Source organism: Periplaneta americana, chromosome 9, assembly GCF_040183065.1.
Source record: "Periplaneta americana isolate PAMFEO1 chromosome 9, P.americana_PAMFEO1_priV1, whole genome shotgun sequence".
Taxonomy (NCBI): domain Eukaryota; kingdom Metazoa; phylum Arthropoda; class Insecta; order Blattodea; family Blattidae; genus Periplaneta; species Periplaneta americana.
Genome location: NC_091125.1, coordinates 174,982,585 through 175,000,945, shown reverse-complemented (window position 1 = coordinate 175,000,945; position 18,361 = coordinate 174,982,585). Strand labels below are relative to the sequence as shown.

The 18,361-nt window shown below is 35.4% G+C and overlaps 1 protein-coding gene across 12 annotated transcripts in view; it reads left to right on the top strand.

The window, feature by feature from the left end:
- The window catches only part of LOC138706753 (diacylglycerol kinase theta), a 254,529-nt gene that overhangs the window by 202,742 nt on the left and 33,426 nt on the right, over positions 1 to 18,361 (top strand). For 9 of the 12 annotated variants that reach the window (XM_069836403.1, XM_069836402.1, XM_069836406.1 and 6 more), the window contains 4 exons: positions 3,687 to 3,719; positions 13,118 to 13,252; positions 16,082 to 16,214; positions 18,138 to 18,331. In XM_069836403.1, coding sequence (XP_069692504.1) covers positions 3,687 to 3,719; positions 13,118 to 13,252; positions 16,082 to 16,214; positions 18,138 to 18,331 — 495 coding nt within the window. The remainder of the gene's footprint in view (positions 1 to 3,686; positions 3,720 to 13,117; positions 13,253 to 16,081; positions 16,215 to 18,137; positions 18,332 to 18,361) is intronic. The other 3 variants (XM_069836410.1, XM_069836409.1, XM_069836404.1) reach the window with 1 other exon arrangement.

Sequence of the window (18,361 nt, the reverse complement as noted above, 5' to 3'; positions counted from 1 at the left end):
ATAGCCCACGACGATCCACCTTCAGATACATCATGGTGCTTGGTATCTGTAAAAGACTGTGTGCTTTCATCCCTACTGACTACCATTGCTGCTGGCCCTGAATTCAGACGATAATGTGTTCCAGTGGCGGCTCCTGCATATTTCTTAAGAGGAGGAAAAAAGTTAACAGCACGAAATGACATCTTCTTGAATGAAACATGCTACAAATTAGCCTACATGCATACATGTAAGACCAGGTAGTGTTGGGGTTGGCCTTCCCTTCTGTATACTGTAGCAGTAATCTGTTCTTGTAAACTGAGTTTCCTAAATTGTCCAAAATATATCATGTTTTCACTTCCATTCTTTGTTGAATAATTGCGCAAATTAACAATTACAAGGAAATTCACAACCTCGTAGCATTTTTCGAGCACACTACAGCATCACACGTGTTGGAAGAGACTAGCTACTAACTCGTAACCGGAACCGTTTTACGGAAATGGGAATGGGAAATAATCTGAGGAAAGCGAGAACACTGCACCCACCCACGTGGTCTGTGTTGCCACATGTACATTTTACAAGTTCAGTATCACATGCTTTTGAAGAATGTCAGTTCTTTTAAAGTCATACTATCATTATTGTTCAAAGCTGCCGGTGGCCGATTAATTTTTTATGTTAAAAATGATGTAGTTTGGAGTACCTACTTTCAGTTTCAAATATATTTGTACAAAACTGACAACTTGGCTGTTGCCCTGTCTAGTAAACAATGAATGGAAGTGAATTTCAGGGGCCAACTACGTAGAACTACTTCCTCTTTGTTTTACATAAACCCGACTTTAACTTTCAAATATCCACGCAAGTTTCAAACCATTAATAGTAACCTATATAAAGTGACTTATAATTAAGAAAAAGTTTACATGGTGTCTTTCATAACGTTGCGTTAAAACTGTTTTTGTTGTGTCTCCTCCTAGATGTGTTATAGTCCGGTTGAATGCAGCATCGTTAGGTGGCAGCAGTAGCGAGCTTGCTGCACGACCAGTCGGTTTCTATTTCCTGCCCATGACTGATTCAGAGGAGGATCTCCTCCCTCTCCGTTCATTGACTTGCTTCAAAACTCTGCTTCTTTCTCTGGCCACTAGTGCGCTGTTGTCTATGTGTGTTAACTGCAGTAGAGGAGGAATGGAGTGCCTTTCCTCCACGCAAACAATCTCGCATCTTTCTCACAGTTTTCTAGCAGCACATGAGCGCGCGTTTAAAACTCGATCAACCGAGTTTTTCTTATAGCTGTGAACTTAAAAATTATCGAATCTTCCTCGAATTTCAAGGCACATATTTTATTTGGTATTTACTTTCAAAAGAAGAAAATGTGAGGAGGACGTTCCTCCCTTCCCTCCCCCGAGGAACCGCCACTGATGTGTCCTGACATTCTTTTTGTGAGTGTGGAAACTCTAATGAAAACCAACGGTTTTGTGGAATCGTTAATATTCAGTGACGAAACCATCTGCTAACTTTCAGGTAAAGTTAATGGACATTACATCAGGATTTGGGGAGTGGAAAACCCATATGAACATTGAGCACGTGCGTGACTCCCTTACAATAAATGGATCGTGCACAATAACCCGTGAGGAGGTGTACAGCCTTGACGTTACAGCAGTGACTCCTGCTGCCACCACTAGAAGAGGACGGTCTGGTTTCATCTAAGAAGTCGCCTCAGTGACCGACCACCAAGCATGAATTATCCGCGCTGCTCCTGATGATGATCTCATGTTCACCGGACCTGATGTCCTGTTATTTTTACTTTGGAGTTCTTCAAAGATCGAGTCTATGTGCTGCCATTACCACAGTCCATGCTTGATCTGTGCGCACATATCACAGTAACCATTGATCATGCTATGCTGCAGGCTGGGTGCAGTCACATTCAACACCTGTGATATATTGAAACAAAACTTAGAGAGCTTCCCATTCTACCTCTGTACCAATTTTGTACATTTCATATCTATTAAATGTAAAACATGTTCATAATCGGGAAGATTATTTAGCCTACCAATACTCCTGTATTACTTTAGTAACTACAGTATTGTTAATAGACTACATCGTCATTCTTGTGAATCACGAAAATAAATATGAATTATTTTTAAGTTTTTCGATTAAATAGAATGTTGTACTAAATCTCACACATATGTTTGTTTGTTTATCTATCTATCTCTCTATCTATCTATCTATCTATCTATCTATCTATCTATCTATCTATCTATCTATCTATCTATCTATCTATCTATCTATCTATCTATCTATCTATCTATCTATCTATCTATCTATATATCTATCTATCTATCTATCTGTCTGTCTGTCTGTCTGTCTGTCTGTCTGTCTGTCTGTCTGTCTGTCTGTCTGTCTGTCTGTCTGTCTGTCTATCTATCTACCTACCTACCTACCTACCTACCTATCTACCTATCTATCTCTATCTATCTCTATCTATCTATCTATCTATCTATCTATCTATCTATCTATCTATCTATCTATCTATCTATCTATCTATCTATCTATCTATCTATCTATCTATCTATCTATCTATCTATATCTATATCTATATATATATCTATATCTATATCTATCTATATCTATCTATCTATCTATCTATCTATCTATCTATCTATCTATCTATCTATCTATCTATCTATCTATCTATCTATCTATCTATCTATCTATCTACCTATCTACCTATCTACCTATCTACCTATCTATCTATCTATCTATCTATCTATCTATCTATCTATCTATCTATCTATCTATCTATCTATCTATCTATCTATCTATCTATCTATCTATCTATCCATCTGTCCATCTGTCTACCTATTTATTTATTTATTTATTTATTATTATCTTTTACAGTTGGAGTTGCTACACCTAGCCATTAAACGTTGGTTATGAATTAATTTTATTCCAAATTCTTGCAACACAAGTGGTTTCTCCTAAACATTATGTAATGGCATATCTTGCATTCAGTCAAGCTCAGTTGCGTCTCCTTTTAATTAATTTAAAGCAGTTTAGTGAATTGTTTAATTTACAGAAGAATTCTGTAGACGAAACGAGAGAGGGCTTTAAGTGCCCTTTCCCTTAATATTTTGTAAATCTCTCTCTTTAAATATTATAATGATTTTTACAGTTGTTAATTGCATTCAAACGAGTACATTTGTTATTCACTCTTGAGAAATGCATGTAAGTACGATCGCAATCTGAGCAGGATAGGAAGTCACAAGCTGAGTGACATTTGTTCACAATCTGAGGATAAAAGTCAATGTATCCCGTTGTGATACGAAACACACAACTAAAACTTTAATCCTTGTAAGATGTCTGTTCATGTGTAATCTGTTAATAATTTTTTACGTTATTTATATCTTTTTATTTAAAATATAATCAGTAATTTGAAAATAATTTTTCCTTTCTAATTATTGTTCTTTTGATTTATTGCGATAACTACTGTTGGTGACCATTGACTACACTAATTTCTGATAAAGCTGTCTTAGTTTATATTCCATCTAACTGGGCTTTTACTTTACATTGGTAGGAGAAAACTTTTAAGATGCAAACTAGAAGCTCTCTCCTACTCTTGATTAACCAACATAGATATGTATAACTTAACACTGGTTTATTATGAACTACTCCCCTTCTGAACCCTGTCAATAATGGATCATCCCTCCATTTTTCAGATCCTGGCAAAAACACTGGTCTTCCTTGTGAAGGTGTGTATAGGCAGTTGATTACGAAGGGTAGAATTCTGCTTGTGTCTCACACAACACCAGCACGGCAAGCCTCTCCTCTCCGTGTGACAGACCTTCGGACCACAAGTTGCTTCCTTTCCAACTCTACAAAATGAATTCCTAGAATGTTACCTTGACATATATATCAGAGAGAGAAAAGACATGCTGTACCTGTTCCTGGAATATTATCTGTGATACAATGTGTTTTAAAGGGAAGAGTCCATTGTTATAAAATGACATCATTGTTAAGGCGCGTCTCCACTATTAAACATTTAACAACAACATGTTAAATTGTTTACCGTCAACATCCCAACATTGATTGAACATGTTAATGCTAATTTCATCTAACACTTTGTCCACACTGTTAAACATGTTAAACTTGACTTTCTTTGCGTAGTCCACCATAAATATAGTCTATGAAATTTTAATGTAGATATTGTTTTATTTTCAAATCTTGGACAACGGACTCAGATGAAGATCTGACTTTTGTAATTGCCTCTATTGCTTGTTACAAGGCTTTGAAAAGGAAGAAAATGAGAATGTGGATGCGGCAATATCTTAGTAAAAGACACTATGCAGGATACATTTTAAACGGGCTTAAAGTTGAATACAGTATCGATCTGGATTCAAAAACTTGCTGAGAATGTCGGAACACGATTTTAATATAGTGCTGCAAAAATATTTCCTGTTACATCAAAGAAATACACAATTTAAGAGCAGCCATTTCATCTCAATTAAAGAAATTACAGCGTGATTGATTATCATAGGACCTACGACACGATAGATGTTAAAGGAGTGGGTAATATCGTATAATTATTCTTTCCGAAGTTTTACGAACGTTAACATACATCACCAAAAACGACTATTACTGACGTCAACATAGCATTAACGTTTAGCGTACGACGAGAGTGCGAAAACTCTCTATTGTATTCTCGAGAACAATTAAATAATAATTCCAGTTCTCTAAAACAGTCGGCCTTCTTAGTTTTGCCCGTGTATTCTTTTGCAGACACATCCCACAAATAAGGCCTTTCCATCAGTGCATTAATTTTATTCTAATGTATTTTCTTTCGTCCACTCCATTGCTTCGAACAACTTACAGCCAACACCAGGGACCAATGATAGTATAAAAATGATCAAGATACGCGCCACAAAATCGGAACTTATATAATCTTCATCTTACGATGTTTGGTGACGTTGCTATGGAAACTGTACGAACTTTGCCGAACTGTACCGACACTGCACGAGCAAATGAATTGACTTGACATGTTTTCCATTTCTGCTGGAAAACACGCCAACATGTTAAAAGTGTTAAATTCAACATACTTAGTTAACATGTTAAGTCAATTGAGACTTGAAATGTCCATGTACATGTTAAATTCAACATGTTGTTGTTAAATGTTTAATAGTGGAGACGCGCCTTTAGAGTCATTGTGTTTCTCAAAGACATGAAAATAGAAAATCTGACAGTTATCTTATTTATCAGTGACAGTAAGTTACTTTATCCTGCTTTTTCTATGGGCATTCAGCGACCAGGCAGCTTGTCTCACTCTCATGTCAAACTACGTGATTGAAGCAGCCCTATCCCATTTTACCCAAAACCTTTTAGAACACAGTTTAATCCCATCGGCACTGATTTTTTTAAATTCATATATACATGTTGTAAAGCACTGGATATCCAAGTAGGAGCTTCTCACTGAACAACGACATCTTACGAATCTTTCTTAGCTTCGTTGAAATGGCAACATCTGCACACCTTACTTTCAGGAATTTTATATATCTGTAACGTTAAAGTGAATTATATGCTCCTTCTCGAGTATATAATACAAAACAACATCTTAACGACATTAACGCATATAAATTTAAGAGTGCATGATGTCGTTTACACGGAAGGCTTCTGTATCTTGCATTCGCTGTAATAGTAGCATGACTCCGAAATGCAGTGAGGGAGATATTAGTAACCAATGAACCCTAGCTTACAATAAAGTATAAAGACGTGTTTTCCTTGTGATCCCCCTGTATTTTCTACTACAACTTGAGACACTTGACATTTCAGTACGTGAAATATAGTAGTCAGTGTTTAAATTTTAAATTTTTATGTCGTGTCTGATGAAATATCCTGTAGTTTTATTTAATCCCAACTTTTGCTATTGACGCAATTAGAGTCCCTCTTTCCACGTCCTGTTCTGCATTATTTTGTGTTAATATAAACAGTGTACCTCGTATAATTGCTGTGTAATTAATCGTGCCCAATGTTCTGGTTTTACCATACACCAGTAAACATATTTTATATTTCGTTCCATCTTATATAAACTGCATGAATGAACTAGTTTAAATGCCGTTGACAGTATTTTTCGCATTTTTTTTCCAAGTCTTTTCGGAAACAAATGAGAATATTAACCATATAGGACTTGAGGCTTTCTCGGAGTTGGATATGGAGTAAATTCTTCTCGGGTTCTCAACCAGGTGAGTTGGATTGTTCCTTCCAAGCTTTCAATGACTAGCTCTGCCATCTTCTTCAGGGATTGAAGTGCCATGGGACTGTGTCTAGCTGGTATATAAGCATGGCTCTCAAAAGAGCCTTTTCTGACAAACCACCCATCGAGGAACAAGAGGAGATGAAGGCATGGCATACATCCCATTTTATGATCCCACATGGGATTAAGACTATCCATAAGCCTCCCACAAAGATTCAGAACTTACTGAGATCTGTTAAGGACGACGTTGCTCTGAGGATATCTAGTATCTACAAAATATCTTGTGAATGTGGAAAATGCTACATTGGCCAGACGGGACGCACCATTATGGAACGCTGCAAGGACACCAACACAGCATAAGACTATATTACCCCGATAAGTCTGCAGTAGCTCAACACAGCCTGGAAACGGGCCACAAGGTAGATTTCGATGCCACCACCATCTCGGATAAGACATTGGGTTATTGGGACCTGGTCATCAAGAAAGCCATCGAAATGCAGCCCTCTACTGTTCATCCTGGCAGCAGAAGAACTAATGAGAATAACGCAGAGAGAGGAAATAAGCTCATACGCATATGCGGACGACATAGTAGTGGGGTCAAAAGATCTTACGAAATTACAGGAAACTATGAACGCCATGGTGGAATGGTGTACTAAGCACAAATTTGAGATAAATGTGGAAAAAACTGAAATGATGATATTCAGAAATGGCGGAAGAACACCGGAAGCAGCAGAAATATCCATTCAAAACAGGAAACTAAAGATAGTGTCAGACTACAGATATCTACTGTAAGCATGACATTACAAACCAGTGCGAAATGCTACACAAAGCACATAACAGAAAGAGCCACACAAGCAATGACAGCGATGCATGACGTAAAAAATATCAAATCTCTGAGCCTAGAAACAGCAATGGCACTGTTTAAAACCAAAATATTGCCAATACTAACATACGGCATTGAAATAATTGGAGAGCATCTAACAATGACTAACCTAGAAACACTAGAAGGAGTAAAGGCAACCTACTTAAAGAAGGCGATGGGAGTCTCCAAGTACACACGCTCGAGATTTGTATATTTACTCGCAAGGGAGACCTTCCTTACTGAAGACCTAAGGACAAACATGATGCTGCCCAAGACGAGCGCTTCGGAACGACTATTGTCAACACTAAGAGAGAAAAGAGAAGCCACTCCAATAGAATTCTACGCCCCAGGAGCCATGATAGACCGAGAATGGACGAAGGAAAACTTTGAACTCAGGCATGTAATAAGACTGGCAGTCCACGGATTCCATCACCTTATCTGCAAGACAAGAACATACCACGACCTGAGTGACTCATGCATGTGTACATTGTGCAGCAAGAAATGTGAATGCTATCATATTGAACTATGCGCCAAAAGAACAAAATCAATAAGCGAGTACGCAAAAACAAAAGTAAATTAAATGTAATCTAAATGGCCATTTGGCTGCAATAAATATATTAAATGCAGCTAGATGGCAATAATATCAACTGAGACAGCTGAGTACAGTGTGGAAACCTGCAGTAAACACACTTCAATCAACCAGGACACGGCAGGCCGTCAGGACTGGCTCTTGAGTGGTCTGCAGCGGGAAGCCCTGCTGACAGTTTATATACTGGATAGACATGGTCCACGGCACTTCAATCCCTCAAGAAGATAGCAGAGCTAGTCATCGAAAGCTTGGAAGGAACAATCCAACTCACCTGGCTGAGAACCTGTGAAGAATTATTCCAGAATATTAATCAGTTCACCAGACTGACATTTGTCTTTGATGAAAGATCACTATGTACAATGAAAAGCCATTGTGATTCAGTTATACATAAACATTCTAACAATAGTCGCTGCTGATAATATGAAACCCTGTCTTAAATATCGATAGTTGTGTTTTCTTTTTCATAATGAAATTTCATACATAGTTTGAGAGACTTTTAATTACGGTATTCCAAACAGTACATAGAGATTGCACAATCTCAGATATTCACAATGCAACATAAAACAGAAGATATAAACCTACAAAACAACAACAAATGCTACAGGAAACCAATACAACAACCTACTTGGGAATAGAACTGGATCAAAAACTAACAATGAAAGACCATGTGAACAATCTAACAGTGAAAGTCTCAGGAATCTTCTATTTCACATCAATAAATTTAAGAATGCAGTTATATTGTCAGACTCCAAAACAGCTATTCTATCAATAGTCTCTAAACACACACCTTCCTCTCAAACAGCAGAAATAAATAAAATGCTCTCTCAATTAATATCACTCAATAAAAGAATTGTATTCCAATGGATGCCATCCCATTGTGGAATCCTGGGAAACGAGAATGCAGATGCTATAGCAAAGAAGGACAGCACTGCTACTTACAGACCTGTTACTAAATCTAAGTATTACTCTGTGAAAAGATTTATTAAATCTACATACTTAGACTTCAACAAACAAAATTTAATAGCACAATGTCAAGGGAAAAAATGGAACTCTCTGCATCATAATCCACAGTTAATTCCCGATTTACCACGAAAATCGTCCGTAGCTGCATTTAGATTGGCAACAGGCCATGATTGTTTGGCCAAACACCTGCATAGAATTGGAATATATCAGTCCCCTAACTGCCCATTGTGCAACTCAAACCAAGAAATGGATTCGGAACACCTCAAAATCTGTGCTTCAGTGGCTGACCATGATAATATCTTTGAAAAATATTGGAGTGCAAGAGGTCAAATGACTTTATTGTCAAACGCCTGGCATTAGAAAACAACAACAACAATCTAACAGGGAAAATAAATAACAAGAATAATATTCTAAAGAGATTGGCAGGAGTAAAATGGGGAGGCAATATGAGTCTTCTTAATAAAACCTATAAAACATATATGAAGCCCAATCTATTATATGGCGGTGAATTATTGACAACAATAAACAGTACACTTAAAAACAAACTAGAACTACACAAAATAAACCACTTAGAATAATTACTGGAGCCGTAGCAACTACACCAATAGCTGCATTACAAAGCTTCACAAAAAACATACCAATAAAATATGAACATGAACTGAAAGCAATCTTTTAGCACAAAAATTACAGACCGATAAAAACAAACATACATGGTATAACAAAGCCAGCACTGGAAATAACTGGAAAACACAAGTAAACTTTAAATCATATATCAACAACTCATAGTACAAAAACATGATAGCATCTGACATCACAGCACCTATTCTAACATCCCCAACAGATTATGTTGACATCGAATTCAGAACTGACCTAATATATCCAATACATGAACAAAACAATACACTGGAAGAAATGAAGGCAATATCACTAGCCACGATAAATGAAAGGTACCCAGATGTAGAATGGTTACAAATATGCTCGGATGGGTCCTTCATCAATAAAGAAGATGCAGGAGCAGGCATATTTTGCAAGTGTTTCTCACAATATATAGCTTTAGGCAGAAACTACAATAATTACGATGAGAAATAGTGGCAATAAAAGCAGCACTCCAAAACATCCTATACAGACCACACACACCAAAAATAGTACCGTAATACTAAGAGACTCCAAATCAGCAATAGAAGGCATAATTAACTACAGCAACAGAACAACAAATAACATCCAGGAAATAAGAAAACTAATAAAAACAAAAAGAATATGTATGATAAGAACTTCCTTGTGTTAAATATTATTAACGTACCTTGTTAACATGTTTCGACCTATTTTACACAGACTACTCAACATACCAATGAACCAACAGGATCACAACGAAGAACTAAACACAATCGAATACATAACACAAGAAAACGGATATAACCCCAACATAATAGACAACATAATACGTAAGAGAAAACAAAACCACAAAAAACAGAAGAATACAACACAAACACAAGAACACAAAAAATACATCATACTAACATACGAAAACAAAAACACACATAAAATTACAACCTCATTCAAGAAATTAAACTACAACATCGCATATAGAACAAACAACATTCTACAAAAACATCTCAACACACAAACAAACAAATACAACCACACAGGCGTATACAAACTCAAATGTAACACCTGCAACAACTACATAGGGCAGACAGGCAGATCATTTCAAATACGTTACAAAGAACACATCACAGCCATAGCAAAATTACAAAACACCTCCACATATGCACAACACATCACAAATGCCAACCACACCTACAGAGACATCAACACAAACATGGAAATACTGCACATCCAACCAAAAAGCCAGAAACTCAACACACTAGAACAATACGAAATATACAGACACACGAAAACACACTCCAACGACATTCTCAACATACAACTCAATTTCAAAACACACACACTCTTTGACTCTACATTACGAACGCACCTACACAGGAAACAAGAGGCGCCAAGACAAACAACGACCAGTTCCGAAGATGACCAAAAATAGGTCGGAACATGTTAACAAGGTACGTTAATAATATTTAACACAAGAAAGTTCTTATACATATTCCGAAGTGATACAGTGTTAAAAGTTGTGTAATCAAGATGTAAAAACAATAGAAATAAATAAACAAATCATTGTCCAATGGATCCCAGCACTCGGTGGCATATTGGGCAACGAGATGCTGACCAACTAGCAAAGAAGGGAGCAACAGAAGAATTTAAACCATCGGGGCAAATCGAAATACACAAGCAACTCAGTAATATTAAGACCAATTTCCAAATGCAGCAAAGACAAATGGAAGGGGATCTACTAAAAGACAAGGAGTATAAGACCATGAAGGCCAGGATAGACGTCCAAAGTATGCCACAGAAGAATGCAGTGGCCCTATTTAGAATGGAAGTTGGACATGACTGCCTCACAAGATACACTGCCTTTCTTCACCCAAGTGAAGATGCACCACCTGGAAAATTGAAAATGACTGACGGGCAATGGTCTGACTTCATTATATTGGGAAGCTAGGGGGAAAATGATGCAGATCAAATAATACCCAGTGTCATTGGAGAACAACAACAACAACAACATAGAGATTGCTTGTGAAAATTTAAAAATATTGAAAGAAAATTCTGTGTGTTAACGTTTATGCTTTAAAGAGACATCCTATTGTCCCAAATATATCGTGAAATTGCATCATACAAAATGAAAAGAAATTTTCTAATATATCCTATATCGGTAATGATCATGACGATGAATCTTGCTTGAATTACAGATCAATTTTCAGGGAATGGGAATTTTACCTTTCAAGCCATTGCCCTACAAACAATTAATAGAAAATATCCACAAAAGGACTGGTTGTACATTTACACTGATGGATCTCTCATGGATCAAAATGAAGGAGCTGGAGCTGGAGCAGGAGCTACTTGTCAGTACTTTTCTCTTTATAAAAATGTTGGCAAGTACATAACAAATTTTGATGGCGAAGTTGAAGCCATTTATACATCACTTCAAAATGTATTTGTTTAGCTAAACCAGTGCAAAAACATAGTCATCCTGTCTGACTCCAAAGCTGTAATCCAGTCCATCAGCTCAACTACATCCCCTAAAATGGAAAAAGTAAAAGAAATTTCATTGCATAGTAAAACAAATTCAAATGCTAAATAAAAAAGTGGTCTTCCAATGGATCCCGGCCCACTGCGGACTGAACAGTAACGATAAAGCAGATATGTTACAAAGAAAGGAACTAAAATTAACTTAAAAACAAATTTCAAGTTCTCATATGAATCAATAAAACGAGTCATAAAAAGAATAAGTAACAGCGAACAGGCAAAACATCAAAATTCAAAATGGAAAGAATCATTCAAAGATCCAAAACTAATTCTGATCTACCTCGAAAATCTGCCGTGGCCATGTTTAGATTGATTACTGGTCATGATTGTCTCAGTAAACACCTCCATCGTATTGGAGTACTGAATTCACCTAAATGCTTACTGTGCACCAGAGAAGAGGACATGGAGATGGAGCACCTGGCTAATTGTGAAACTCTTAGGACATTTGTGGACCTTCCATCAAAATATTGGGAAGCAAGAAGGATGATGACTTCATTGTTAAATCCAGAGCATTAGATACACACACACCTTTCAAGTTTCAGTTGTTTCTAAAGCTCTGTTATAATTCTGTAACTCTAAAGTTTATGAATATTTAAGGACACATATGTTCAATTTTCTTTGAAAAAAAAAAAAAAAAAGTGATCAGTTCTGTTGTCATCATACATTTTAACAAAAAAACCAATGTGGTAGTCTGTCGTAGCACTGCAATCATCAAAGTATTTTTCACTATTTTCATTATGAAATAGAGTCCTTGTTCATTTACAGTATTTAAAAATTAATTTAAATAAAATAAAATTGATCTGCTTACTACCGGTATGTATTACATTTATTGTATAGATTTTTACTTATCCCACGCTGCTTGGTTACAATGCTGATGTAAGATAAATAACTAAAATGAAATCACTATTACTTGAAGAATAATTGAGTATAAGACTCATAATTTTTTTCAGAAACCAAGAAAGTGATCTCCAAAGTAAAATATATACTAACTATAAATACAAATCTTTGTGTTGACATTGAAAACATTGAAGGTGACAGAAATCACGTATGGTCAGACTCTGAAGGAGAATTACGGTAATTTAAAGAATATTTTCCTTTCATTTTTGCTGGCTCAAGAACACCGCAGCTTTTCTCTTTCTCGGATATTCACGACATATTGCTACTGCACCACTCCATAGCTCCTCTTTTTGTTCTCATTTTGCACTTGGATATACATATATATCTGGAGTTTTTGACAGTTCCCTCATGGTTGTACAAAGTGTGCCTTGTTCCTTAACATTAACACACTACACCAGCTTCTTTCACCTGTTGGAGGGATGGATGCGGCTTATCTGCTTGTTTCCGTTTTCAGAGATGATCAAAGTCTACGATGGCAACAGTTCTTTCCAGCGCCGAATTTTTCGCGTGATCAGCGTGTCAAGACAAGCGACAACTGAGCAGTTACTCACCTCTGCGTTGCGAGCTTTCCATATCACTAAAGATCCAGGTATGTCGTCAGGAGAATGGAGATATTGATATTTAACACATACAATATACGTTATGGTGGACTTAAACATTTCTGTATTGAGATCCCACCATAACTATAATTTACAGTAACACCTGATTATCCTTATTAGCTATTAATAATCACACCTTAAAGTAGAATTTTTATATACATTACCTTTCTAACTGCATCAGCATAGTCCAATTTTATCCGATTTATCACTAGTAGCTGCACTACTATATTAACTCCATTTTAGCCTTGGGGGGGAGGGGGACAGATGAGAAATAATATTGTTACTGAATTGCCTATTACTTTCTCATTTTTGGACCTAGGACTTTGAAATTTGAAATATTACTTTAACACAGAGTTTTCTTTACCACCAACTTTTTTCAGAATTTTATGAATAATAGTTTTTATTTTTCAAATTTTTCGTTAAAATAATTAAAAAATGATGTACTTTTTTTCTAAAAATTTACTAAACCAATAAATCTAAAACTTTGCACACGTGTTACCAATACCTAAAGTAACATTTCCCTGCAACAAAATATTTTATTTAGGCTTTATATATATATATATTTTAATTTTAGGTATGAAACGCTTTTTTAAATTTTTTTTATTAAGTTTTGTAATGTATAAAACTCAAAAATATTAACAAATCAAAATTTTGTTGAAGGGAATTATAGATAATACAGTTTAAGCTTGTGTGCAAAATTGCATATTTTTACTCCTAATGATTGCATGCATAAGCATTGAAAAATGTAAGTTACGGAAAATGATGTTTACTGTTATAGTATTATTTAACTGCTATCTCACCTCATACAGTGCACTCAATGTTCTCTATATCCATAAGCCACAGTCTTCCTAGCAGTGGTGAGATAATTAGCCTGTTTAGATTCCAAGAAAATTTCTATACCACAGAAAGTCCAAAATGGCTACGAAAGGGAGAGTAGCACATTGCGCCACGTTGTGGTATTTAAATTTTGAAGACCACTTAGGTCCTTCAGACAAGCAAAATATTTCAGTATTCAATACAGAGAAGTGTGTACTATTTATTAAAGCAATAAAAAATGTCCATTTTTGTCACAGTTTCGTTTCAGTTTACCCTTAAAACGAATGTTTCTTTTGTTATTATTTTTTTTTGTAATTTTATCCTATAAATTGGCTCTAACAGTTTCTAAATTCATTCTGAAATTCTGGAATGTCTACGTCATGTTCATTGAAGAAAATATTCTCTCCATTGAAGCGTTACTTCCAGGAAGAGACAGAAATAATTCAGTACATTTCTGAAGTTGTGGACAGGGAACCATTTTCTCAGAAAAAATTAAAAAATGTCACTCCAGTTTGATCAAAGAGTAATTATCGGTAGCATTTTCTTCATTCCACTTTGCTATTTTCTGTGAAGTTACATATTTCTTCCAGCAAGGAACTTCATTAAATAAATTATCTTCATCCAGGTCAAGTCCATCTACAGTTGAAGAAAAGTAATGGACTGTCTCTTCAATTTTGTCTCTTTCTGAAGGAAATCGCAGAAATATTTAATTCATAGATCTTATGAATGAATAATACAAGCAGTGACATATTCAACAGCATTTTCATAAAATTTACAAGAGACATTGAGAATTCAGTTGTGGAATAAAAGTCACTTTTTCTAAAGATAAGTTACTTAATTGATGTTGTAATAAATTTCTCTTTCTACCCAGTGTTCAGTTTTTCTATTAACCTTGATAACAATATGAAGACTCGACTGCAGTTACGATCTCACTTTCAGTTTTGATTATGACGTCATGATAAAAGAGTCAAATTTGCATCAATAAAATTTATCCCTAGCAATGTGTAAGATCATTAAACCATATTAATAATTAACACGGAAAGTCTGGGGATGGCTGGAAACAGGAGACATTCCTGAGAACAATTTTGTCCGGGGACAAAAAGAAAAATTCGGGGAATGTCTCCAGAAAATGAGGACGTCTGGTAACCTTACCTTAATATCTGTTTTAATGACATTTATATTATATCAATCTTATTATATACCGGTACTCTCCTTTATCACACTTTTTCACACTCTTTAAATCTTTCGTTGGTAATCATTGGTCACTGCACTGCGTAGGCCTGCATAAGATTATTCTAGTCCTTTCCTTATTCTGATTAGTACCAATCTCAACCTATTTATACATTTTAGCCTTCACTTTAATCTGAACAATATATATAAAAGTTCTTAGCCAGTTGTCATTATTCATTATTAAAAGATGTCGGTACCATTTTCGTCCTCTTTTCTGAGTCCTATCCAGAACACTTTCCTCAGCGTGTATTATTCTCCTTATTTCTTCGTTTGTAATTCTGTCTAATCGGAAAACTCATGGCTTAACTTCAATCCATTAAATATGAGGAATACATAAAAAAAAAAATTCGCGTCTGATTACAGAATGACTGTACATCACTGTAAATTTGTAAGGTTTTAACGTCAGCAGATTTGTAGCATTTCGTACAGAATTGTAAGACCTAGCCGTTTCCAGCAAAACATGAGAAAGCAATTTTTAGAGGAATTTTCCAAGTGATATCTAATGTCATCCAAGTCAACATTTGTATTCGATACAAAATAAAGTAATCCGTGTACCAAGGTTAAATAAAATTATAGTTATAGTTAATGCTACTTTGTTGGAAAACCCAAAATACTTCTCATGTTTTACAGAACACCATCTAGCTGGTTACTTAGGAATAACGAGTTTGTGTGACGTTGTTCTAGTTAATGTTATATTCTGCTTTTTGTCAAACCAAAAAGTAAACTCACTCTTATTCTATGATCCACAGTAATCTAACATTCTGAAATTCCAGGGACCTTTTACTTAACTGATGTGTATGCAAGCGAAGATCCGAGACTTGCTGAAGTAAGATTATCTGATCCGTTACCTGTAATGAACCTTCACCGCAAGGAGGGCAAGAGGCCCGCAGTCTTCTTACGCTTCAGGTAAGTTGAATGCAGTAGAATACTGCCAATAGCATTTCAATTTAATTTTATGTCATTTATTATTTGATACATCACCACTACAAAGACAAGGGTTCAATATGAACAATAGGCCACCAGTGTAGCTCAGGCAATAGCATGTTTGCCTACTGATTCGGAGTTGCTCCCGGGCATGGGTTCGATTCCTGCTTGGGTTGATTACCTGGTTTATTTTTTTCCGAGATTTTACCCAACTATAAGTCAAATCTCAGGTAATCTATGTCGAATCCTTGGTCTCATCTTGCTATTACCAATTTCATCGATGCTAAATAACCTAGTAGTTGATACAGCGACGTTAAATTTAATAATCAAGTAAGAAAAATTATGAACAATAAATTAAGGTACTAATTGTCAAGTAGACAAAATTAATAAAATCGGAGTAAGAAAAGAAATAGAAATTTTTAACATAGCAATGATTCAAAAAGGAGAAAATAAATATATAATAATAATAATAATAATAATAATAATAATATTTATTTATTTGTCAGAAACCAGTGTACAAGGCCTGGATATGACATAGTCAGGTTTGATAATATACACACGCACACATACACAAACAAATAAACTTAGTACAAATAAATATAGACAAATAAACAAATAATTATAAGCAAATAAACATACACTGAGAGATAAACAGAGTATGCTGTAGGTTAACACATTTATATAAGGACAAAAGGTATAATTAAAATACAAAGAGACAAATTAAAATATAAAGAAAGGGTTACATTTCTAAAATACAATATTTACATCACACTCCATGAATTCACTCACTGAATAGAAAGGTCTGTTCAGCAACCATCCATGTATGCAGGACTTAAACCTATTTATTGGTAACTTTCTCGCCTCCAATGGTAGCTTATTAAATATATTTATGCCATTAAAAAAGCAGGTATTTGAGCTCACACTCAATCTGCACCTTGTGTAATCTAATTTATCTTCATTTTATTGTGTTAAAGGAATGTATATCTGATCTAGTCTGATATAAAGATCTATGTTGGATCTAAGGAATATCAAGGTTCTGTAAATGAATAGATCGTAAACTGACATTACTTTTAACCTATAATCATGTGAACTGTTGAAGACTGTCCATACTACAAGAATGCAAAGATTTTCCATGTATTCCAAAAGAGCAACCTACAGATATAATTGTGTCGTTGTTGTTGATGATGATGATGATGATGATGATGAGAGGAAGGAAAGTAGATTATGAGGTGTATAATTCTGATACTGGTTATTTTTATTGTTGCTAAACTTGGAAGTTTTTGCTACTGATTTAACAATTCAAAGAAACATTCTTGTAATGATGAATCTTTTACTGTACTTCACTGTGTCAAAATATGAAATTTTGGTTTATCTTTCTCATAATCTGTCCGTACATTCTTCCTTGATGATTATATAAACCGGCTAATTTATTTTAGTTGTCTAACTTCAATATAGGTTAGGTTATAGTACCGGTACCGTACATATTTTGCTTTTTTACATGCGTCATTCTTTGTAGGTACACCATGTTCTGTAGTACTTCAAAGAATGTTCAGATATTTATAATTTCAATTCAAATATTTGTACTGTATTTGTGTTAGTGTTTTGTAATTATGTTGTTTGATTTGTACTGGCGTGTTTTTTACTGTTTTGTTTCGTATTTGTATTTTGTTGTGTTCTTTATGTTATGTTTTGTATTTCTTTTTTTGTGTAAGATATGGTTGTTCTCTTGTCCGCTGTATCAACGATACCAAAGGGCATCTTCTCATTCGTAACGTAATGAATAATTAATTCATTTGGTTGTGGACCTTATTTGACGGGCAATGTTCAAACTGAGATTAAGAAATGAATACTGGTCAGTGTTGCTTAATTTGCAGTGTGCATGGTTTTTGGTCTGTTCAACTGCAGGGATCGTGACAACGACAGTGGTGAGGTGCGTGTGTACCCAGGAAAGCTGCAAGTATCCGAGGCCTACTGTACTGTCCCTGTTAACGGGGATACAACAATAGCAGATCTGATTCGTGAATCGCTGATTCGTTTTGGGCTCGAAAATTTTAAATGTGAAGATTATCGTCTGAGTGAGATTCTTCTAGACAGAGGAGGTAAGAGTCGCATGTAGGAACGTAACATTA